This window comes from Rhinoraja longicauda, chromosome 7 (assembly GCF_053455715.1).
Source record: "Rhinoraja longicauda isolate Sanriku21f chromosome 7, sRhiLon1.1, whole genome shotgun sequence".
NCBI lineage: Eukaryota > Metazoa > Chordata > Chondrichthyes > Rajiformes > Arhynchobatidae > Rhinoraja > Rhinoraja longicauda.
Genome location: NC_135959.1, coordinates 41,483,511 through 41,506,752, shown reverse-complemented (window position 1 = coordinate 41,506,752; position 23,242 = coordinate 41,483,511). Strand labels below are relative to the sequence as shown.

Below are 23,242 nucleotides of genomic sequence, written 5' to 3'. Positions count from 1 at the left end.
TCTCCAGAGATGCTGCCTGACCTGCTGAGTTACTCCCGCACTCTATCTTTTTTGGACTATTGAGTTCAGTTTTAATCACATTGCTTTGGGATGGATGTCATTAAGCTAGAAAGTGCAGAGAAGATTTGCGTGGATGTTGCCAGGACTTGAGGGCCTGAGCTATAAGGAGAGATTGGGCAGGCAAAGACATTATTCTTTGTAGTTCACGAATCTGAGGGGTGATCTTGTAGAAGTGTATAAAATCATGAGGGGAATTGATGGGTGAATGAACAGGGCTATTTACCTAGGGTAGGGAAATCAAGCTCTCGAGAACTTTGGTTTAAGATGAGAGGAGCAAGATTTAATAGGTACCTGAGGGGTAACTTTTTCACTCTGGGTGGTAGGTATATGGAATGAGTTACCAGTGGAGGCAATTGAGGCAGGTACCAGATCAACATCTATAAGGTTTTTGGACTGGTACATGGATCGAAAATATTTTGAGGGATATGGGTCAAACACAGGCAAATTGAACTAGTTTAGACGGCGCATCTTGGACGACATGGGGAAGTCGGCTCGAGTGTCGTGTACCCATGCTGTACGGCTCTGACTCTAAGGCACGTTGAACCCAAGGACCAGTTTGGGGGAAAGAGGGGAACCAGGATCGGTATTATAAAAACATAGAACATAGGCCATTCAGCCCTTCGTGCCAGCACCGCCATTCAATATGATCGTGGCTGATCATCTGAAATCAGTACCACATTCCGGCTTTTTCACCATATCCTTTGATTCCCTTAGTCCAAAGAGCTAAATCTAACTCTCTCTTTAGACCATCCAGTGAATTGGCCTCCACTGCCTTCTGTGGTAGAGAATTCCACAGATTTACAACTCCCTGGGTGAATCTTTTTCCCCCCATCTCAGTCCTAAATGGCCTACCCCTTATTCTTAAACTGTGGCCCCTGGTTCTGGCCTCTCCCCAACATCGGCACCATTTTTCGTGTATCTCCCCTGTCCAATTCTCTAAGAATTTTATGTTTCTATAAGATCCCCTTTCATCCTTCAAAATTCCAGCGAAAACAAGCCCAGTCGACCCATTCTTCCATCATACGTCAGTCCTGCCACCCTGGGAATTAACCTGGTGAACCTACTCTGCGCTCCCTCAATAGCAATAATGTCCTTCAAATTAGGATACCAAAATTGCAATCAATACTCCAAGTGTGGTCTCACCAGGGCCCTGTATAACTACAGTAGGACCTCCTTGCTCCTAAACTCAAATCTTCTCAATGAAGGCTAACATGCAGGTACAGCAGGCTTTCTTCAGTGCCTGCTGTACCTGCAAGCTTACTTTCAGTGACTGATGTACAAGCACACCCAGGTCTCGTTGCACCTCTCTTTCTAATCTGACACCATTCTGATAATAATCTGCCTTCCTGCCAGCCGAGGAGGGAGTTAGGGGCCAGTGTTCACCAGTTCTAGCTTTGCACTGAAGTTTGGTAGGTCTATCCACTATAACTGAAATCCATTTATGAAGAGGTTCATAAAAACAAGGGTTTACTGCACATATACACATGGCAAGTGGTTGATATCTGGAACTCACTGCCATGCGGAGGTGGAGGAGTCAGATACAATAATTACATTTAAGAGATATTTACTCTTGAATAAGTGCGGCATAGAAGACATGTATCCAATGCATGTAATTTGGATTAGCGCAGAGCGGAAAATGATCAGCACATAGGTAGTGAGCTTAAAGGCACATTTCTGTGCTATACAGCTGACACCTGGCAAATTTTCTGAACATTTCACTACTACTTTAATACCTCAATACACTTTCAATGTACCATTTGAGTTTAAGAGAACATTGGAAACAAATCCTAGTCTGTTGCAAGGGCACCACACAAATGCAGAGAGGTCTAAGAAATAGGAATGGGCTCTGCACGTTGGATGCCAAACCATTAGATAACATTGTCAAAGCTTCACAGCATTAATAAATAATTAGTCAACCAATTTAGTTCTTGTAACTCTGTTTTTAAATTCCACAGCTGCAATGGTGTGATTCTGTACTTGGTTCTCTTGATCGTCACACAGGCTTCTGGATTCCTAGTCTGATAATATAATCACTCTAATGCTGTACTTCTGGGAGAGTTTCTTGGATGCACAGAGAGGGTCAATAAAGGAAAAATTGCTATAATGCATATATGGACTTCCAAGTGGCATTTGATAAAGTTCTACCAAATAGGCTTGTTCTCAAAATTGAATTTCATGCAATAAAAGTGTTAAAATTGGTTAAGTAATGGGAAGCAGAGAACAAAGTTGTTTTTTTGAGCTGGATGAAATTGTATGGTGCAATTCCTCAAGGGGTTCTACAATTGCTGCTTGTCTTCAAGGCACAATTTTCAAATTTGAAGGTTGAGAGATTGTAAGAAGGATAGCAATAAGACTTTAAAGTTACAGATGGGCTGTTGCAGTGAGTGGTGAAATGTCCGTTTAAATTTAATGCTGAGAAATGTTCAGTGTTATATTTTGTCGGAAAGAGTAAATTAAAGGAGCTGTTATACATTGGAATGCTTTTCTAAGGATATTTGAGCAGAACAATTGTAAGGCATATGTACATTGTTTGTAATAAGTGAGAGGGCTAACTGAGGAAGGCATGGGATCTTCTGTTTATAAATGGAGTCATGCAATACAGGAAGTCATGATGAACCTTTGATAGCACACTGGTTCCACAACTGGAGTATCATGTCCAATTCTGAGTGCCATACTTTATGTAAGATGTAAAGGATTTTCTGAGGCTTCAGAATTTGCAATTGTGGATCCAGATATGAGGAAAACTCTGTGAATAGGTGGGGGAGGCTCAAGTTGTTCTTGGAACAATGAAGGTTGCCTGATGAGGTTGTTTGAAAACCATGAAGGGTAAAACAACAAAAATAACTTTTTATGTGGTGAATATTTTGAATATGACAAGCATTGCCAGAAAGGTTGATGACAACAGATTTAATTGTTGCATTCGAATAAGCATTTAAAAGGACCCAATTTGATTAGTTTGAGGACCAGCTGGATTTTTCTTTCATTGAGCTCGGATGGACTTGACGGACTGAATGTTCTCCTCCTGTGCTTTAACTATTCTCTGATATCAATCCTGGTGCTAGATAGCTTTGTGTATTCAGAAATGTCATTATAGTCTCAAAGCAGCAGGATCAAAGATAATAGAGCAGAGAAATCTTTGGCCATCCTGCTCAAAGATACGAGGAGCAAGATATGCCTCTCGCAGTGTAATCAGTGTTTTGGGGGAACAGTATGTGTGATGATGGCCAAAGGAAAAAAAAATCTAAAAAAACCTGCAGAAACATTTAAAAAGAAAAATAACAAAAATCTGTGAATTGATAGATATATTCTGCATTTTTATGGCATCAGCACACATACTGTTCCCCCAAAACACTGATTACACTGCGAGAGGCATAGCGAACGGTGGATTTGCTTACTAAAATAGCGGACGTTACGCTCCTTTGCGTATTATACTAGTATAGACAATTTCGACGGAGTGGTTCATCTTGCTCCTCGTATCTTTGAGCAGGATGGCCAAAGATTAACAGGAGATAATCAGCCAAGCTTGACACTTTTCTTGAAGTGTTTTCACTGTTCTAGTGTAGAATACCCAGTCAATTTACAGACAGCAAGGCTTTGCAAACAGGAATATGATTATTAATAATGTTGTCCAGCGCAACAGGAACTAATATTTCCTGCCTTTTGCATCTTGTTATGGTTGTGAAATAAAATCTTGTGATATTATTAACATGATCTTATCTAAAACTTTGTGAAGCAAAGAACTGCAGATGCTGGTTTACATTGAAGATAGACACAAAATACTGGAATAACTCAGCGGGCCAAACAGACCCGTCTGAAGAAGGGTCACAACCTGAAACGTCGCCCATTCCTTCTCTCCAAGATGCTGCCTGTCCTGCCGAGTTACCCCAGCATTTTGCGTCCATCTTTATCCAGAACTTTGGTATTTTAACTTCACTATCCCTTCTCTGCCACCCGTTTGCTAATTCGGGGTGGTTTTTAGTTAGGCATTGTCCTGAGTTTTAATATTTTCATTCATATCTTCAGTGTACATGTCCTTTACATGTTTGGGAAAATGTCATTAAAGATAATTCAATTATTGTAAGTTGGATTGGAAGGCACATTTGCTTAATAATAAGTAATTGAGAATATCAGCTATTAGTTTGGAACAGGATATTCTGTTTTTTGGATGCTCTAACGGTAGCTCATGGTAGAATATTGAAGTAAGCTGGCCTTTACCGTGTTTTAGATTGTCTCCTGTTAAATTGATACTGCAAGAATCCAATTAGCTTACATCATAAATTAGTAAATATTGTAACAGCATGTTAATTAACTACAATGCTGGTGTGTTTTTTTAATGGAAATGCAGTATTAGAAAGAGATTTAATTAATTTTGAATTTTGACATTCTGTTTATGTTGTCTTGTAAGCTTTTTGCCTGATTTGAGCTTTTGTGTATATTGAAACGATGTAATATGTGGACTACACAATTTACCAAAAGTTTGGATGAACAAATAAAGTGTTTAAGTTAGCCTCTTGAAAAAGCACAGTTAATTTGTAATAAAATATCTTTAATGGAGCAGCCAAAATGTTTTATGATGTAAAATTGAGTGATTTAATCAAAATTCTTTACTTGTAGTTTGTTTATTGCTACAATTAGGATGAGCTAAAGTGTTGATTTGAATAAAGCTGATTTATTGATTACATTTACTTATGGGAAATATCTTTGCAATTATCATCATTGTTGTCAATCAACCACATGGATGTCATTTGCACCATGGATAGGTTGGGTTTATTATTGTCGTATGTATTGAGGGACAGTTGGAAAAACTTCTGTTTTGCTTGCTATCCAGGCAAATTATACCAGGCATGCGTGAATTCATTTCTACACGAATACAACAGGCAGTGCAAAAAGGAGAAAGAAAACTGTTACAACTACGGAGAAAGTGGAGATTTTATTTTAAAATTGGAAGGGCAGCAACAAGGAAGATTGTAAGATTGGGGATATGCTGTTAGCGCATGCAAGATCTCTTCAAGAGTCTGAATACAACAGGGAAAAAGGCTGTTCTTGATTTTTGATGGTATGTGCTTTCAAGCTTTTGTATCTTCTGCCTGGTGGGAGAGAAAAGAGAATGATTGGCTGTAAGTTGTCCTTAATTATGTTGCTCTTTTTCTATCACGGGATGGTTTTGATATGGGGGGGGAGGGGGCAAGCAGAAGGGTAGATTGTTTTGCTGCATCCACAACTCTGCTATTTCTTGCGGTCTTGGGCAGAGCAGCTGCCATACAATTTGTGATGCATCCCAATGGGGTGCTTTTTACAGCACATCTGTAGAAATCGGTAAGAGCTATTGGAAACATGCCATACTTCCTTGGTCTTCTAAAAAAGTAAGAGTGTTGGTGTGTTTGTTTAGTTGCTGTGATTCAACCATGTCAAATTGTCAGTGATATTTACACTTGGGCTTCCTGAAGCCACTGACCATCATCACCATTGATGCAGGATGGCATGTGTACCCTACCCTGTTTCCTGAAGTTGGTGACCAGTTCCTTCATTTTGCTGATATTGGCAAGGTCATAACACCATCCCATCATTACACATCTGTTTTAAGATAACTTTAACGTTGTGTTGTATTGAAGAACAAAATTTGTCAATTGGCTTACCTAATTCAAGTAAATATAGTGAAGCAGTTAAGAAACAAAGACAAGTAAAGTCATTCTGAAATTTTAATGATAGAAAGAGCCCACTTCTAAGAGCATTGTAGTTAGACCAAGCATCCTTTAATGGCTGAATAAATGTGTATAAAATCATGAGAGGAATAGATCGGGTAGATGCAGAGTACATCCAGGTGAATCGAGGACCAGGGAACATAGGTTTAAGGTGAAGGGGAAAAGATTTAATAGTAATCTGAGGGGCAACGTTTTCACACAAAGGGTGGTGGGTGTATGGAACAAGCTGCCAGAGGAGATAGTTGAGGCAGGGACTATCCCAACATTTAAGAAACAGTTCAACAGGTACATGGATAGGACAGGTTTGGAAGGATATGGACCAAACATAGACAGGTGAGACTAGTGTAGCTAGGACATGTTGGCCGGTGTGGGCAAGTTGGGCCTGTTTCCACACTGTATCACTCTACGACTATGGCTAAATGGCAGTTTACCAAATTCAAGAATCATTTCTTGAATGCAATTAATCCATTTGACTTAACTCAAAATGGCACAACATTTTTTTTAAATCAAGAGTAAATGGTCAACGATGTTTACTGTAAAGAACAGGAACTACGGAACATTACTTCCAGAGGGATATGGTATCATGGCCACCATGGACAGTTAAACCAAAAGGCCTGTTGCAGTGGTGCATGACTCCAGACCTATTGCAATGAAATCTATCACCCAGGTCATCTCATCAAATAATAATTTATTTTATACTTTAAAAAAATTAACAATTACTTTTGCCATTTCAGAAGTGCCACTTCTTTGAAATGCCACAAACCTTAAACTGTGTTCCAAAATTAAGATTATATATCCATGTTCAGCACGAAATTATCTACTTTGTTTCCTCGTTAGCCCGTCAATCTTTTATTCGCACCAATAAATTTCCTCCTGCATCACTGGTTTTTACTTTTTTTGCAATAAACTTTCACTTGCATTTCAAATGCCCTCTGAATATCTATGTGACATTAAACAAAACTCAAATAAGAATCTTGTTCTGAGAAGTGCCCCAAACATTAAGAAAATTATAATGATCATAACCCAATAAATAGGCTAAATTATTTAATACCTTATCATTTAAAAAACTCTAAATTTATTTTTAAAAAGACCACAAATATCCTCAAAGGCAAACATTACTGATGCATTGGCATTTTCAAAGTCAATTGAAATGTTAAGGAAAGGCACGAAAGAAAACTGCTTTTTCATTGAAGAATTTAATGTCATCATACATGAACACTACACTAACTTTCATTGACAAGGCTCAATTGCTGATTCAGAATAAAAAGATCAACTATAAACATTAAATGCCTCAGTGTACAATAAGACAATTTTTTTCCCGTTGAAATATCATATTTTGAACTATTCATGTGGGAAAATCTTAATACACACAGGGCAAGTTAGCTTGTTGAACAATACATAACTTGGACTACTAAAAACTAGCAGACCCCCATATAACTAAGTGCACGATTTTTAAAGTGTTTCACAGCAAAATTAGTTTGAAATTGCCAAGTAATCAGCAGCCCAAACTATTTCTCCCTTTTGCAATGTATAATGCTACAAACAGTACAAAACCAGAGCTGAATCACTGGCAGCATCCTCAGGAATTTAGAGTTTCGCTGTGCATGCAGTTTCTGTCAGTTTCATGGTATAACAGAAGCAAAAGCCAAAACCATAAATTTCTGTCACATAGCCTGCAATTAACACTGACCCATGCACAATTGATAGTGACTTAATTCAAGTTCAAATATTCCAAATCCTGCACAAATATCCCTGATGTTCACTAGCATTTAATCAGGCAAAATATTGTTTTTTGGCATAACTGATCAATGAAGTTACTGGTGTCTAGTTAAAATATGATCCAAAATATTGTAATATTAAGAAATGATTTTATTGCCTTAAGAGCAGGAAAGCTTAAAATCCACGTCAAAGGACCACTACAATACCAATACAGAATAGCTCCACATTTCTAAGTTCCCAACAAAACAGTAGACCCATATTTACTTCAGAATCTCTGAACCAAAGAGGAAATAATTCAATGAAAATGATTTCAACCTATCACATTTAACTTACCCTTGCTTAAACATGTGGGAGTAATTATGGCCATTTGCTACAACCTGGCAGGTATCAGAAAAACAAGGTAGCATGCCTCAATGATTACCATCCAGTGACTCTGACCACCAACATCATGAAGAGGCTGGAATATCAACTCCAGCCACCCAGACATGCTCGATCCATTGCAATTCACCTACTGCTGCCAAAGATCCAGAACAGACACCATCTCCATGGCCCTATATTCATCCCTGCAATATCTGAATAACAAGGAGACCCATATCTATTGACTGTTGATTAATCTTCAACAACATCATTCAAGCCAAACTCGCCTCCAAACTCCTGGACTGAGGACTCGGCACCCCGTTCTGCAATTGGATCCTTGACATCCTGACCCATAAATCACAATCTTGACCTATAAGCAACAAAACATCCTCCTTGATAATTCTCAACACAAGTCCCCTCAAGACTGCATTCTCAGCCCCTTACTATATTCCCAATACACACATTCTGCTCCAACTCTACAGTCATAGTGGGCCGGATATAGAACAATTACAAGACGGAGTACAGGCAAGAGAGAGATCTTAGTAGCATGGTGTTAAGACAATTAACTGGTATCTACTGGTATTGCCATTTTCAGTGAGCTATGTACTTGGATTCCAAGATCCCACTACATTGATTCTACGAAGAGAGAAACATCATAAATTTCCGGCCTCCTATCCTACATCTAGGAAGAGCAAGATGTGCCAGGAGATCTCTAATACTGCAGTTCAAGTCAAAGTCAAAGTCAACTTTATTGTCAATTTCCAGTTAGTTTACACAGACAGAAAATCGAAATACCGTTTCCCACAATCCCGAGGAATAAAGTGCATTAAATTAAGTTAAAATTAAAAAGGCACAGCAAACAACAATCAATATAAAATATAGTCACTTCAATGAAAAAAAGATGAAGATGAATATATTACAATAAAAAAATAATGAACAGTAGTGCAAAGCCTGTCCATAGCAGTGTTAAAAAAAAAAGTCTGGTGCTGGATGTGCGTGTGTGTGGGGTGTTAAAGTCCAAGTCCAATGGGGGCAGGGGAGAGAGGTGGGAGGGAGGGGAGAGAGTTCAGCATCCTGACAGCCTGGTGGAAAAAACTGTTCTTTAGTCGGGTGGTGCTCGACCTCAGGCTGCGAAACCTTCTCCCTGAAGGCAGGAGGGTGAAGAGGCTGTTGGAGGGGTGGGAGGGGTCACCCACAATGCTCAATGCTTGGCGGGTGGGGCGGGTGGTGTAAAGGACCAGGAGTGTTGGGAGTGAGGCGCCAGTGATCCTCTCAGCAGTGTTCACTATGCGCTGCAGGGTCTTACGGCTGGAGGCTGTGCAGCTTCCGAACCACACAGTGATGCAGCTGCTGAGGATACTCTCAATGGCGCCTCGGTAAAAAGTGTACATGATGGGTGTGGGGGCTCCCGCTCTCTTCAGTTTGCGGAGGAAGTAGAGGCGCTGTTGTGAGTGTCTTCAGAAAAGCAGACAAATCCAATCTGCTTTAATTACTGAGGGATCTTTCTAGTATGTATTACATACATTGTAAGTACAGGTCCACCTCTGATTTTCTGGCAACTTGTAGACCAGCACCTCCTTTAATCCGGACAAAATTACGAGACTGCTCTTGAAATTCCCCCCGCAGGTCCCCCTGCAATTGTTTCACTTAGGCCGGGTGAGGAGACCAATCTAGACCTCGGATAGACACAAACTGCTGTAGTAACTCAGCGGGATAGGCAGCATCTCTGGAGAGAAGGAATGGGTGATGTTTCGGGTCTAGACCCTTGTTCAGATTCAATCTAGACATCATAGGGACTTCCACGCCGATTGGCGGGTTAAATTTGGACCCTGCAGCCAGGGCTCAGGAACTCAATAGTCAATAGTCGTTTATTTGTCACATACACATAAATGTGTAGTGAAATGAAACATTACCCGCAGTTCAACAATAAGACCAATAAGAATAATCAATAAAAATGCAATAACACATACAATCATAAACTAACACCAAACAAAAGAAACATCCATCGCAGTGAGTCTCCTCCAGTCATCTCCTCACTGTGGTGGAAGACCAGAATGTCTTTTTCTCTTCCTCTGCCGTCTTCTCCCGCGGTCAGGCTGTTGGAGTTGGCACATCCGGGGCGGTCGGGGCTCCCGACATTGAAGCCCCCGCCGGGCGGAGAAAATCCCGCGGCCTATTTCAGGTCGCGCCGGACGGTGAAAGGTCCGCGGCAGGCCGACCCAAGCCCCGAGATTCGGGGCGGGCGAAGACGCTGCCGCTGCCGGAGGTCCCGATGTCGGCCCCCACCCAGGGGCCTGCGGGCTTCCGACGTTCAGACGGCCCGCGCGGAAGCCTCCGGAGACGAGTCGCAGACGCTCCCGCAGATTCCGAAGGCAGCCAGCGCCGCAGGTGGTGAGTCTGGGCCGCGGGCTCTGCGAACTGGTCCCAGGTGCATGGCCGGTGGTAGGCCGCAGCGGGAACGGAGACACGACACAGAAACAAAGGTTGCGTCTCCGTTCGGGAGAGACAATGTTACAGTTTCCGTTCCCTCCCACCCCCCCCCCCCCCCCCCCCCACATAACATACAAACACTACACCATATTAAAACTACAATTCAGACAAAAACAACAAAAAACACAAAAGACAGATGGACTGCAGGCAAGCCACAGCTGTGAGGGCAGCGCTGGCTCCTCCTTGTACTTCTTGCTACCTCACCAACTTTGGTGAATTCCTGGCGATAAATGAAACTTTAAAATTCCTCCCCCAGAAGTCCAGAATGGATCTGCAGTCAGGTGCTGAAACTTTAATCTCTCGACCATTCTCCCGGGACACTTTTGCCGTCGAGCTAAATGTTTCCTTGTAAGGAGTAGTTCGGGCTGCAGTGTGCCTCAGGGAGTTGAGAAGACTCCAGCCGGAGAGTCCAGCACCAGCCCGGCTCGCTATATAAACCACAGCCGCGATGCGCAGCCACGGGCGAGCATGGTGAGTGTGTGGACGCAAGGCGCGGCGTGGCCAGCCCGCTGCAGCCAGCAGACCTGTTTGCATAGCTGACTTCTGAGACTGACTTTGCAGGTCGGTATTTTGGTCCCCGGGTGACCTTGGCGGATGGTCCCAGTATCTTTTGAATTCCTCTCGGAGGACGTGACCTCTGTCTGGCAAAACTGATAATCCAGAAAGACTCTGGAATAGGAGTGCCGGAAAATCGGTGGTGGATGTGTATTCTCATCAACTGCCTCCTAGTGGCCAAGGAGATTGCTTTCTGAATCACTGGATTTTTAGAGGCACAGTGGACATGATCTTCACTATTGACAGCTCCCAAGAACAGCATTGTTGATCATACTTGGTCTTTTCCATAAAGCTGTGACTGTCAGTTGAGGAGGAGTGTGGGCTATTTATATTAAATTTGGCTGCCCTTGGAAATTCATCTCCATTCTATATTTCATTCTATAGGTTCACCTGCACCTCCTCCAACCTCATTTATTGTATCCACTGCTCTAGATGTCAACTTCTTTACGTCGGCGAAACCAAACGCAGGTTCGGCGATCGTATCTCTCAACACCTTCGCTCAGTCCGCCTTAACCAACCTGATCTCCCGGTGACTGAGCACTTTAACTCCCCCTTCCACTCCCAGTCTGACCTTTCTGTCATGGGCCTCCTCCAGTGCCATAGTGAGGCCCATCGGAAATTGGAGGAGCAGCACCTCATATTTCGCTTGGGCAGCTTGCAGCCCAGCAGTATGAACATTGACTTCTCCAACTTTAGATATTTCCTCTGTCCCTCTCCCCCCCCCCCCCCTTCCCAATTCTCCCTCTATCTTCCTGTCTCCACCTATATTCTTCCTTTGTCCCGCCCCCCTGATATCAGTCTGAAGAAGGGTCTCGACCCAAAACGTCACCCATTCCTTCTCTCCTGAGATGCTGCCTGACCTGTTGAGTTACTCCAGCATTTTGTGAAATAAATCCATTCTATATTTACTACATGATGACGCGTAAGCTGTGATTTTAAACAAGAGGTCCAGAACAAACAATCTTGGTGCAGACTTGTGCCTAGCCCCAACACCTGCATCAATCTTTTTCACTCAATAGTGCATCTCATCTCCAGCAAGTTTCCTGCTAGTGTAGATGCAGAATGTAGAGTAAATGTATCCCCTCCAGAAGCTGGGTCTCTTCAATCTTGGTCATTGAACCATAATAAGTAGACAATTCTTTACATGCTCTTGTTCAGGGCCTATGTTCCAAGTTACGTTTGATTTGTTTTCAAAGCATATGAGTGAATCTGGCTTGTACCAAAAAAAATCTGCAAGACACAGGAGCCCCTTCAACCTATGCTGTTCCCAATATTGTTCTCTAAAGGTCCATGACAAGGCAGATATGGACCACTTAACCTATCTTGGGATCACCTGTCAATGAAAGCTGATATCGATAATGAAATTCACAACCACCTTAAGATCATCAGCATAACTATCTGAAGAAAAGGCATGTTTCACAATTGCAACCTCTAGCCATCACAATATTTGTGCTAAAAAAGACAGTGCTGGAATAACTTAATGGGTCAGGAAGCATTTCTGGAGAACATGGGTGGGTGATGTTTTGGGTCAGGAGCTGAAGGAGTAGTCTGAAAAATGTTCCCGATGTAAAACATCACCTATCCATGTTCTCCACAGATACTGCCTGACCCACTAAGTTATTCCAGCACCTGCTGTTCCTTGTGTCTCCACAAAACTTGTGGTGATCTCTGCCTGGCTTCTGAGACATGGGCTATCTGCAACAGTTCAATGCATTGGAGAAGTACCAGCAGCATTGGTTCTACGGAATTCTCAGGATCCACTGGTAGGATAAGTGGTCATTTTTCAACTTCTCACAGGCCAGCGCCCATGTCTCTTAGTCTGCTCTTTCGGGCAGGCCATACCATTCACCTGCCGGACACAAGACTACTGAAACAATTGTGTTGAGCTCTGTCACTATAATAAATTACCAAGAAGGGAAATAATTTGAGTGTTCTGGAAATCTATTGTTTTTTAAAAAAGCATCTCAAGCTTGAGAGAATCTATGCCCCCTGATCATTCAAAATAGAGAAAGAATGTTCACAATTGCACTGAAAATCTGGAGTCCCTTAATAGGGTGCCGAACATAAATGTCAGATTATACCCTCCTATCCTGTCGAGCAGCATCTGCTCAACCTGTGTTTTCACCCAGCAACTTGGAGTTCTTGACCGTCTCCATGTTGGCACTAGTAATGCTTATTGGGGCCTGTATTCCACCTTCCTTCATGAAGGAGCAGAAATACTTTTTTTTATAGATTCTTCTACAATGCAAACACACAATAACTGATCAAATCAGATGCAAAGTTAAAGTAGATCTTTATAACTACATAAACAAACATAAAACTGAGTAACTCATTATTGCTTGGAGGTGAAGGGAAAATATATCTCATATCCATGAACCTGGCACAATCAGTGATAGCAGAACAGTTGTTTGTTAGTTTCTGCTTGTACTCAACTTGTCGTAAAGTCCTTCTGGAATTTAGAAGGATGAGAGGGGATCTTATTGAAACATAAGATTATTAAGGGATTGGTCATGTTAGAGGCAGGAAACCTGTTCCCAATGTTGGGGGAGTCCAGAACCAGGGGCCACAGTTTAAGAATAAGGGGTAGGCCATTTGGAACAGAGATGAAGAAAAACGTTTTCAGTCAAAGAATTGTAAATCTGTGGAATTCTCTGCCTCAGTACGCAGTGGAGGCCAATTCTCTGGATGCTTTCAAGAGGGAGCTAGATAGAGCTCTCAAGGATAGCAGAGTCAGGGGGTATGGGGAAAAGGCAGGAACGGGTTACTGATTGTGAATGATCAGCCATGATCATATTGAATGGCGGTGCTGGCTCAAAGGGCCGAATGGCCTACTCCTTCACCTTTGTCTATAAGTGATAGGAGCAGAATTAGGTAATTTGGGCCAACAAGTCTGCTCCACCATTCATGCAGACCAAAGAATTACTACATTGGCTAAAATGTTGGAGCAATGTATTGCACAGCTGCCAGTATTTTCTAACCAATAAATATTTGTAATTTCTACTTGACTAAAATAAACAACCCTGAAATGAAAACAAGACAGGCAAAAATATGTCACTGATGTTCAGTTGCTTGTGCTTTCTATGAACTTGAATGAAGTACATAATTTTCATTTGCAAGTCCCGTTGAAAACATTGAATTCATTAGCCACTTTGAACTTCAGTAAATGAAACAAACGTAAGGAGATGTATGTTTTCTAATTGGGGAAAAATGCATTGTGGAATTCTGTGCATAACTGCACGTAAGTAGGTACACTTCAACCAAATTTGTATTTTTGAAATCTAACTTTTAAGAAATTTAGAAATTTTCAGCTTATGTTACTAAAAGTATATTGAAGCATTAGAAATTAAAATTATTGACCTTGTTTCTCACAGCATTAAAATAATCTTGGAATACAACTGAGATTATTCCAATGCTGTGAGAAATAAGGTCAATAATTTAAATTCTTAATCTTCAAAGTATTTTTAGCCCAGCGAGAAAATTAAGTTATACAATTTACAGCTTTTGAAGTAATTACCAGCAGTGGATTTAACTATTCTACAGTGCCCTCCATAATGTTTGGGACAAAAACCCATCATTTATTAATTTGCCTCTAAACTCCACAATTTAAGATTTATAATAGGAAAAAGTCACATGTGGTTAAAGTGCACGTTGTCAGATTTTATTAAAGGGTATTGTTATACATTTTGGTTTCACCATGTAGAACTTACAGCAGTGTGGGGATATGTAAGCATTTGGATAGCTAGGGGCTCATTAGGGATATTCAGCATGTTTTGCACGTGGGAGATCGTGTTCTATTGAATCTGGGGGGTGTTGTAAACCAAAGGGATCTAGGAGTGCAGGTACATAGTTCCTTGAAAGTGGCATCACACATAGGTAGAGTGGTCAGGAAGGCTTTCAGTACATTGACCTTCATCAGTCAGGGTATTGAGTATAGAAGTTGGGATGTTATGTTACAGTTGTACAAGATGTTAGTGAGGCTACATTTGGAGTACTGAGTTCACTTTTGGTCACCCTGCTACAGGAAGGATGTAACATGCTTGTGAATCTTTTTTGCACCTTCTCGGCCTAATCAGATTTTTCCTGTAATATGATTACCAGAACCACACAGTACCCAACCTAACAGCCAAATCAACTTTTGTATAACTGCAGCATGATGTCCCAATTCTTATACTCGGTGTCTCAACTAATGAATGCAAGCATACCATGCACTTTCTTCACTGCCCTGTCTACCTATGTTCCCTCTTTTGAGGACCCATGTACTTGTATCCCAATGTGTGTCCGTCCTATAAAACTCCCCAGGGCCTTCCACTTCACTGTATATATGCTGCCCTGCTTAACTTTCAAAGTCCACTTCATACTTGATTGGGTTAAATTCCATTTGTCATTCCTTTGTGTAGGATTATAGTGGGTCAGACTTGTGAGTGGGATAAGGAAAAACCAAACCATCATAATATAAAAACATAACATGGAGATGCTGGAAAAGTTCAGCAAGTCAGGCAGTATCTGTATTGGGGGGTGGTAACAGATAACATTTTAGGTGACCGACCATTCAGCAGATTTTTTTATTTTGCCAATGTGGTCCTGGCTGCTAGGACATGAGTTAAAGGCAAGACTATTCAGGTCAGGACGTTAAATATAAGATATGTAGGAAGGAACTGCAGATTGCTAGTTTAAACCGAAGATAGACACAAAAAGCTGGAGTATCTCAGTGGGTCAGGCAGCATCTCTGGAAGGGTCTCGACCTGAAACATCACCTATTCCTTTTCTCCAGAGATGTTGCCTCACCTGCTGTGTTTCTCCAGCTTTTTCTGTCCTATCATCCATTGAATATAAGAGTCAGGAAGTATCTTTATAAAATGAAGATCATTTTCCCCTTGGGAGAAAAATACAATTATAGTTATGTTCTGTTTATTTTTACAGGTGAGGAGAGGTGAATTTTTACCATGGCTCACACGAAGTCAAAAGCCAATGATGGAAAAATTATATACCCACCCGGGGTTAAGGAAATCTCTGACAAAATATCGAAGGAGGAAATGGTTCGAAGACTAAAGGTTTGGGTTTTTTTAAATGTATTATGCAATTTGATTTTCTTGTGTTACAGCAGTGATTACTACATTGTTTCGACATCAAAATTAATTACCTGTGGATAAGTTCCAAACATTAGAGGTCTTGAATCCTAATACTTCTGAGGACATTAATCCACCATAAGAAAGATGTGACAAGGATGCTGCTTAGATTGGAAGGCTTGAGTTGTGAGAGATTGTTTAGGCTTGGTCTGCCTTCAGCACAAGAAGCTGAGGGGTGATATGTTAGATATATATAAAATCTTAGAGTCATAGTTCGAGTATGTTGCCCATGGAAGGGGTGTCCAAAACTAGAGTACATCGATTCAGAGTGAGATCTGAGGGGTACATTTTTCACACGAAAACTAGTCAGTTTCTAAAATTAGCTGCCAGAGGAGGTGATGGAGGCAGAACAGTAACAACATTGAAGAGACATCTTGACAGGTACTTGAATAAGCAGGGCATAGAGGTAAGTGAAGTTGATGCAGGCAAGGGGGCTTGGTATAGATGGGCATGATGGTCAGCATAGACGTGATGTGCTGAAGGGTCTCAGTGAGAGGGGAAAGATCAGGTGAGAAGGGAAACATTTAATAGAAACCCAAGGAGTAAATCTTTCATTTGGGGTGGTAGGTATATGGAACAGCTGCCAGCAGAGGTAGTTGCAGCAGGTACATGAACAGCATTAAAAAGATCCTTGGGCAGGTACATGGATAGGAAAGGTTTAGAGGGATGTGGGTAAATGGGACATCTTGGTCAACATGGATCAGTTGAGCTGAAGGGCCTGTTTTGGTGCTGTATGACCGATCTATTTTTATGCTCTGCCACTGTGACTATTCATATTGATTATGTCAATTTATCAATATCATGATTTGCATCATTTTCATAAGTAGAGCTGTTGAAATGGCTCCTAAGTAAAACATTTTCTGACAACAAAAGATGATATTCTAGATATTTACATCATGATTTTGTCAATTCGATTTTTTTCCCCTCCATAACCCAACTGCTACAATGTGGGGGGGGGGGGGGGTGCTTGTAATTGGTGTTCATCACCTGGAACACTTGTATTAAACTAAAGCAGTGTGTTGCTGGTTGAATTCCAAAGTATTGTAGCCAGAGACACAAGAAACCGCAGATGCTGGCATCTTGCGCAGAGCACAGAGTGCTGAAGTAACTCAGCGGTTCAAGCAGCATCTTTGGGGGACATGGATAGGTGATATTTTGGATTGCCACCTTTCTTCCGACTCAACAACATTGAAAAAGGTTATTAAATAAGAGTCCTGACCTGAAACATTACTTATCCATGTCCTGCAGAGATGTGTAAGAAAGAAGTTAGACACAAAATGCTGGAGTAACTCAGTGGGACAGACAACATCTCTGGAGAAAAAGAATGGGTGATGTTTTGGGTTGAGGCCCTTCTGCAGAGATGGTCTCTGATCTGCTGTTCTTGCCCCATCACTTCAAAACAAGTGTGAAGATTTGTTTTTCTGCAAATATCCAATCGCCTGGTGTTGAAGTAGACAAATGGATTGAAAAATTGGTGATGCTCAATTTACGATATATGTTATCTGAACAGTCGTGATTTTTTTTTGGTGCCGAAATAGAAATTCAGTGCTGGTACCATAAGAGTAAAATATGAATGGTTTCAAAATCATGATGGAAACATTTAGAATATCACCTTTTACTGTCAGCCAAATTTTACTTGTGAGCCATTCAACAGCTCCACTTATGAAACTGGTGCAAATTCAAATTTGGGCAAGATCAGAAATAGTTATAGACTTAAACTAAATTATTTGTTATTTGAAGGACTTTTTCTGTAGTTTAGTGAGACAAAATAATATAGCTGAGAAGCCATTAAGAGTGATCAATGAGATGCTTTGTTGAGATCAGCAAGCCTTTAAGGGATATGATTGTACAATATGCTGAAGAATCAGTGAGCTTAATTTGAGGGATAGCAAAATAATTGCTTGACACAAAGCCATGGTCTTGTAGAGTAGACTGCCACCTAGTGATAACTGTACCATAAATTCAAACAGGAACTGAATTATTTCCTGATTCAGCATATTTGTGTTGATAATAGGGTTTGTGGTACAAAAACAGACACAAAGTACTGGATTAACTCAGTGTATCAGGCAGCATCTCTGCAGAATATGAATGGGTGTTTTGGGTCTGGACGATCCTTCAGATTTGAACTCATTGGGTCTTGTTTTAAAGATTCAAGTCTTAAGTACCCAGAAAATCATTGGGGCTCTTGTTGCACTTTCTATTGATGTACACTATAATAAAAAAGTCAGCATTTTCACAGTGTTGGCCCTCTAAGCTATTTGAAGGCTGCATCATAGTCGCATAACTGCTGTATGGCACCATTAAACTAAACGAAAGCCAGCACTGAGATCAGCCAGTTTCGAAGTCTGCAGCCATGTACTACCACCTCACACCAGCTGTAGTTGGTGTTGTTCTTCCTTTGCTTACTATGTTCTACAGGAATAACAATGCTTTCATTGCTGAGGTGACTGGCAAAAGCTGTTTTCATGGATTTTTGCAGTTAAGGCCAAGGTTGATGACTTGGTTAGACACAAAAAGCTGGAGTAACTCAGCGGGACAGGCAGCATCTCTGGAAAGAAGAAATGGGTGACGTTTCGGGTCGAGACCCTTCTATGCTGCCTGTTATTCCACCTCTTTGTCTCTACTGTTTAAACCAGCATCTGCAGTTCCTTCTTACGCACTTGTTGACTTGGTTGTTGATTTCACCTCCCCCACTCACTTTTTCTGTTTCTAAGTTGTAAGTATAGACTGAAATGTTTGCAAACGTCAAATCATGATCATTTTTAAGCATTTGGCAACTTTTTCATCCAGTAAATGTATATTTGTGCATGCTAAAGATTGATATGTAATTTTTCACCTTGCATTCTCTCTGAAATGGCTGATAGCCAACTGAATATTGTAATGCTGATTAATGTTAAGCATGAGTGATTCTGGGAGAATTGGGTTTCAATCTATAGCTACTCCCTCTTATTGAGTTCCAAATTTTGACTTGGTGCCCGGTGTTACGAATGATGGGTATGGTGGATCTATAAACTGCCCTGAGTTACAATTCCCATTATCTTGCTGACTGGTTTGCATGCTGCAGATATGAATAATTAGAGAGGGAAAATGTTTTCTTTGCCAGACCGTTCAACTTCGGTATTTCATTTATTTAGTTGCTCTGTTTGGGTTTGATGAAGTGGTGAAGTTATGCCTTTGTGCATAAATTTTGTCTTCTCTTAGATGGTTGTTAAAACCTTCATGGACATGGACCAAGATTCGGAGGATGAGAAGGAGTTGTACCTCAATTTAGCACTACATCTTGCTTCTGATTTTTTTCTTAAACATCCTGATAAGGATGTGCGGCTGCTGGTTGCCTGCTGCTTGGCTGATATTTTCAGAATCTATGCACCTGAAGCACCCTACACATCTCCAGATAAACTTAAGGTATAGTTTGATTTTTATCTGCCTTTACTTCCACGAGGAATGCAAGGATAGTATAAAACTTTAGTCATAGAGTGTAGAAACCGGCCCTTTGGCTGAACTTGCCCGTGCCAATAGACAATAGGTGCAGGAGTAGGCCATTCGGCCCTTCGAGCCAGCACCGCCATTCAATGTGATCATGGCTGATCATTCTCAATCAGTACCCCATTCCTGCTTTCTCCCCATACCCCCTGACTCCGCTATCCTTAAGAGCTCTATCTAGCTCTCTCTTGAATGTATTCAGAGAATTGGCCTCCACTGCCCTCTGAAGCAGAGAATTCCACAGATTCACAACTCTCTGAATGAAAAAGTTTTTCCTCATCTCTGTTCTAAATGGCCTACCCCTTATTCTTAAACTGTGCCCCTGGTTCTGGACTCCCCCAACATTGGGAACATGTTTCCTGCCTCTAATGTGTCCAACCCCTTAATAATCTTATACGTTTCAATAAGATCCCCTCTCATCCTTCTAAATTCCAGTGTATACAAGCCTAGTCGCTCCAGTCTATCAACATATGACAGTCCCGCCATTCTGGGAATTAACCTAGTAAACCTACGCTGCACGCCCTCAATAGCAAGAATATCCTTCCTCAAATTTGGAGACCAAAACTGCACACAGTACTCCAGGTGCGGTCTCACTAGGGCCCTGTACAACTGCAGAAGGACCTCTTTGCTCCTATACTCAACTCCTCTTGTTATGAAGGCCAACATTCCATTGGCTTTCTTCACTGCCTGCTGTACCTGCATGCTCCTTTCAGTGACTGATGCACTAGGACGCCCAGATCACGTTGTACGTCCCCTTTCCCTAACTTGACACCATTCAGATAATAATCTGCCTTCCTATTCTTACCACCAAAGTGGATAACCTCACACTTATCCACATTAAACTGCATCTGCCAAGCATCCGCCCACTCACACAACCTGTCCAAGTCACCCTGCAACCTCACAGTTCACACTGCCACCCAGCTTTGTATCATCTGCAAATTTGCTAATGGCACTTTTAATCCCTTCATCCAAGTCATTGATGTATATTGTAAATATACAATCTGTTGTGCCGAGCAACATGCCCCCTCTACACTGGTCCCATCAACCCATGCTTGGCCTAAAACCCTCAAAACATCCCATCCATGTACCTGTCCAAATGTCTCTTAAATGTTATGATAGTACCAATCTCCTCTAGGTACCTCCTAGAGGAGATAGGAGGTACCTAGAGGTGTACCTTGGTACTCAACTACCTCCTCTGGCAGCTTGTTCCATATACCCACCGCCCTTTGTGTGTAAAAAAAAAAAAGAAAGGTCGCCCTCGGGTTCCTGTTAGATCTTCCCCCCTCCCTCACCTTATTGTGTGTAAATCTTCAGGGAACAAACCAGCTTTTTTTTTTAAATGGACATGTCAAACAGAAAACATCATAATTTATCCCCATTGGTATGATTTTAAATTGAGTAATTCAATTGATTAAGAACTCTAAATTTTCCCTTTCTTTAAATGTTTTACATCAAGTTTGCACTTGTATGTTTTTAAATTGGAATATTGTTATGCATTCACTAATCAAGTATATATTTAAAACTATTTAACTTTTTAAAAATGTTGTTCTATTTAGGATATTTTTATGTTCATAACTAGACAACTAAAGGGATTAGAAGATACAAAAGGTGCACAATTTAACAGATACTTCTATTTACTTGAGGTAAGTGGTATAATGCCATTTTTAAAAAACAGTTAATAATAGATTGTTGCTTGAATATCTTGATACATTCTAATAAACACTATTGCAAAGAATAGATTTTTCAATGACAGCTAATGTAGCTATTACTGGGTGCAGAATGAACAACTCTGCAGAATTTCTTTCTTTGTGACTCCTGACTTCAGTTGTCTTGTTTGAGATAATGTTGGGCTTGTCCTTTCAGTTCAGATCTATGGTGTCAGCTGGTAATCTGCAGTATTCCTTAAACATCGCTACTACATTTTATCTTTGTGGAGAGGAGGACAAACTGTGAACTATTCCAAAAGTGGCCCCATGATTGTTTTGCACAGAGTAATCGAACATTAGATTTACTGGATTCTTTTTGAAAATACAATTTACTACCTTAACCACACTTTTTGGTTCCCCTCTTTTTCTACTCGCTGCCCTTTACCCCACCTTATTTTGTTACTATGTTATTCTTTCAATAGTTCTGTTTAGTCATAAGTGGCCCTACCTTCACAAGCTAACTTGTTTTATTTTTAATTGCTTTTATTCCTTATTAACGTATAAATTTTAGTGATTCCTCCCCCAATGACTTTAAAGGCGTCCTTGGCTCTCTGCAGATATTAAAACCAATCTCAGCTGGTCCATTTGCTTGTCTACCGTGGTGCTACTGACACTGTCATTTAAAATTCAACAACTTGCCTGTTCTTATTGTTGCGTCAATCTTGATATCTAGCATGTCATTTCATCCATGGAGCTATAATCATAGTCACATTTTTCTCTTCAGGAATATTACTAACTTGTGCTGTGTCTACACAAGCCTTTCTCAGCTTCTCTACAATATTAATCTACTTTTTATGTAGTGATCTTCTGTTCCTTTGGAAATTTGCTTTATTAACTGTCAACACTTGATTGCAGTGTTGGGCCTTTAAAAAAATATTTGTTGCATTTACTCATTTTCAATTTCCTGCCTTCAAATAATTGTTTTGTTTGGCTTCATGACCAAAAACCTCGACCCTTATTGCATCTTTTCATATAGAATCTTTGTTTCCCCAACCCCCATCCAATTTAAAGCCTCTAAGATACTATCAATGCAGCTTTAAATGTAGAATCAAGTAATTGAAGATGATGGCTTTAAAATTGGCTGGAGAAAGGAAATCATTTCATAGCTGGAAACCACAAAGGTTCAATAGTGCTTTATTTGTCATATATGCAATTGCACAGTGGAATTTCTTTTGCCTATATTACATATGCTGGCACTGCCATTTTTGGCACCATTATTCAAAGTCTGGTCAGCCCATGCACTCAATGCACTGGAGTGATTGTGAACTGACATCCCTCTCCTTTCTTTCAGGAGAGGAAGGATCCTCCAAAATGGTCCAAAAATAAAACAATGCTATAGAGGGTTTTCTTTGGGGGAGGGGGAGGAGGAGGAAGGTGGAGAAATATCCATATCTACACGATTACCAGTTGTGAAATTGCTGCTAACTGCAGGAACCATCTGAAACACTCTGCTGAATGCTTCCATTCATTTTCCTTGGAATGGTAAATGTAATTCCCCAATTATAACAAAAAAATTGTTTTGGGCTTGATTCTCAATTATTAATTTGCCAATGGAAAATGCCTTGGCACTTGCTGGTTAGTTGTTAGTGCTCGGGCAGTTACATCATACTGTTTGCTCAAGCCCACCCTACTTCCTGACATAGCAGAACTGGTACTGATGTATAGAACAAGCTGTGGAGGAACTGTGTGAGTCACGTAGTATCAGTGTAGGGAAATGGACAGAAAACATCAAACACTTGCCTTTTGCCTGCCACACCAACCTTCTATTTACGCCACCATTGCCAGAATGAGGCCACATGGAAGCTGGAAGAACAGCAGCTTGTATTCTGCTTGGGTAGTCTACAGCCTAATGGCATGAACATTGAATTCTCAATATCAGCAGATCACTTCTCCGATCACTTGAATATATCAGTTTCTTGCGTTAGTTTTCTTAATTTTGCAGTGTTGAAAAATACAGGAGTGCAGGCTTCTTGCGTATGGTGTGCGCAGCCTAAAGTTGTAGGTCAAGGGTAGACATCCAGGCCAGGGCAGCATCAGTTGCTGG

The 23,242-nt window shown here is 40.9% G+C and overlaps 1 protein-coding gene across 7 annotated transcripts in view; it reads left to right on the top strand.

Annotated features, from left to right (window-relative positions):
* Positions 1 to 23,242, top strand: part of pds5b (PDS5 cohesin associated factor B) — a 136,099-nt gene that overhangs the window by 5,441 nt on the left and 107,416 nt on the right. For 5 of the 7 annotated variants that reach the window (XM_078402350.1, XM_078402354.1, XM_078402349.1 and 2 more), the window contains exons 2-4: positions 15,804 to 15,934; positions 19,211 to 19,414; positions 21,049 to 21,135. In XM_078402350.1, the coding sequence (XP_078258476.1) occupies positions 15,827 to 15,934; positions 19,211 to 19,414; positions 21,049 to 21,135 (399 nt within the window). In that variant the 5' untranslated portion in view covers positions 15,804 to 15,826. Of the gene's footprint in view, positions 1 to 4,921; positions 5,178 to 15,803; positions 15,935 to 19,210; positions 19,415 to 21,048; positions 21,136 to 23,242 lie in introns of those variants that run through there. The other 2 variants (XM_078402351.1, XM_078402352.1) reach the window with 2 other exon arrangements.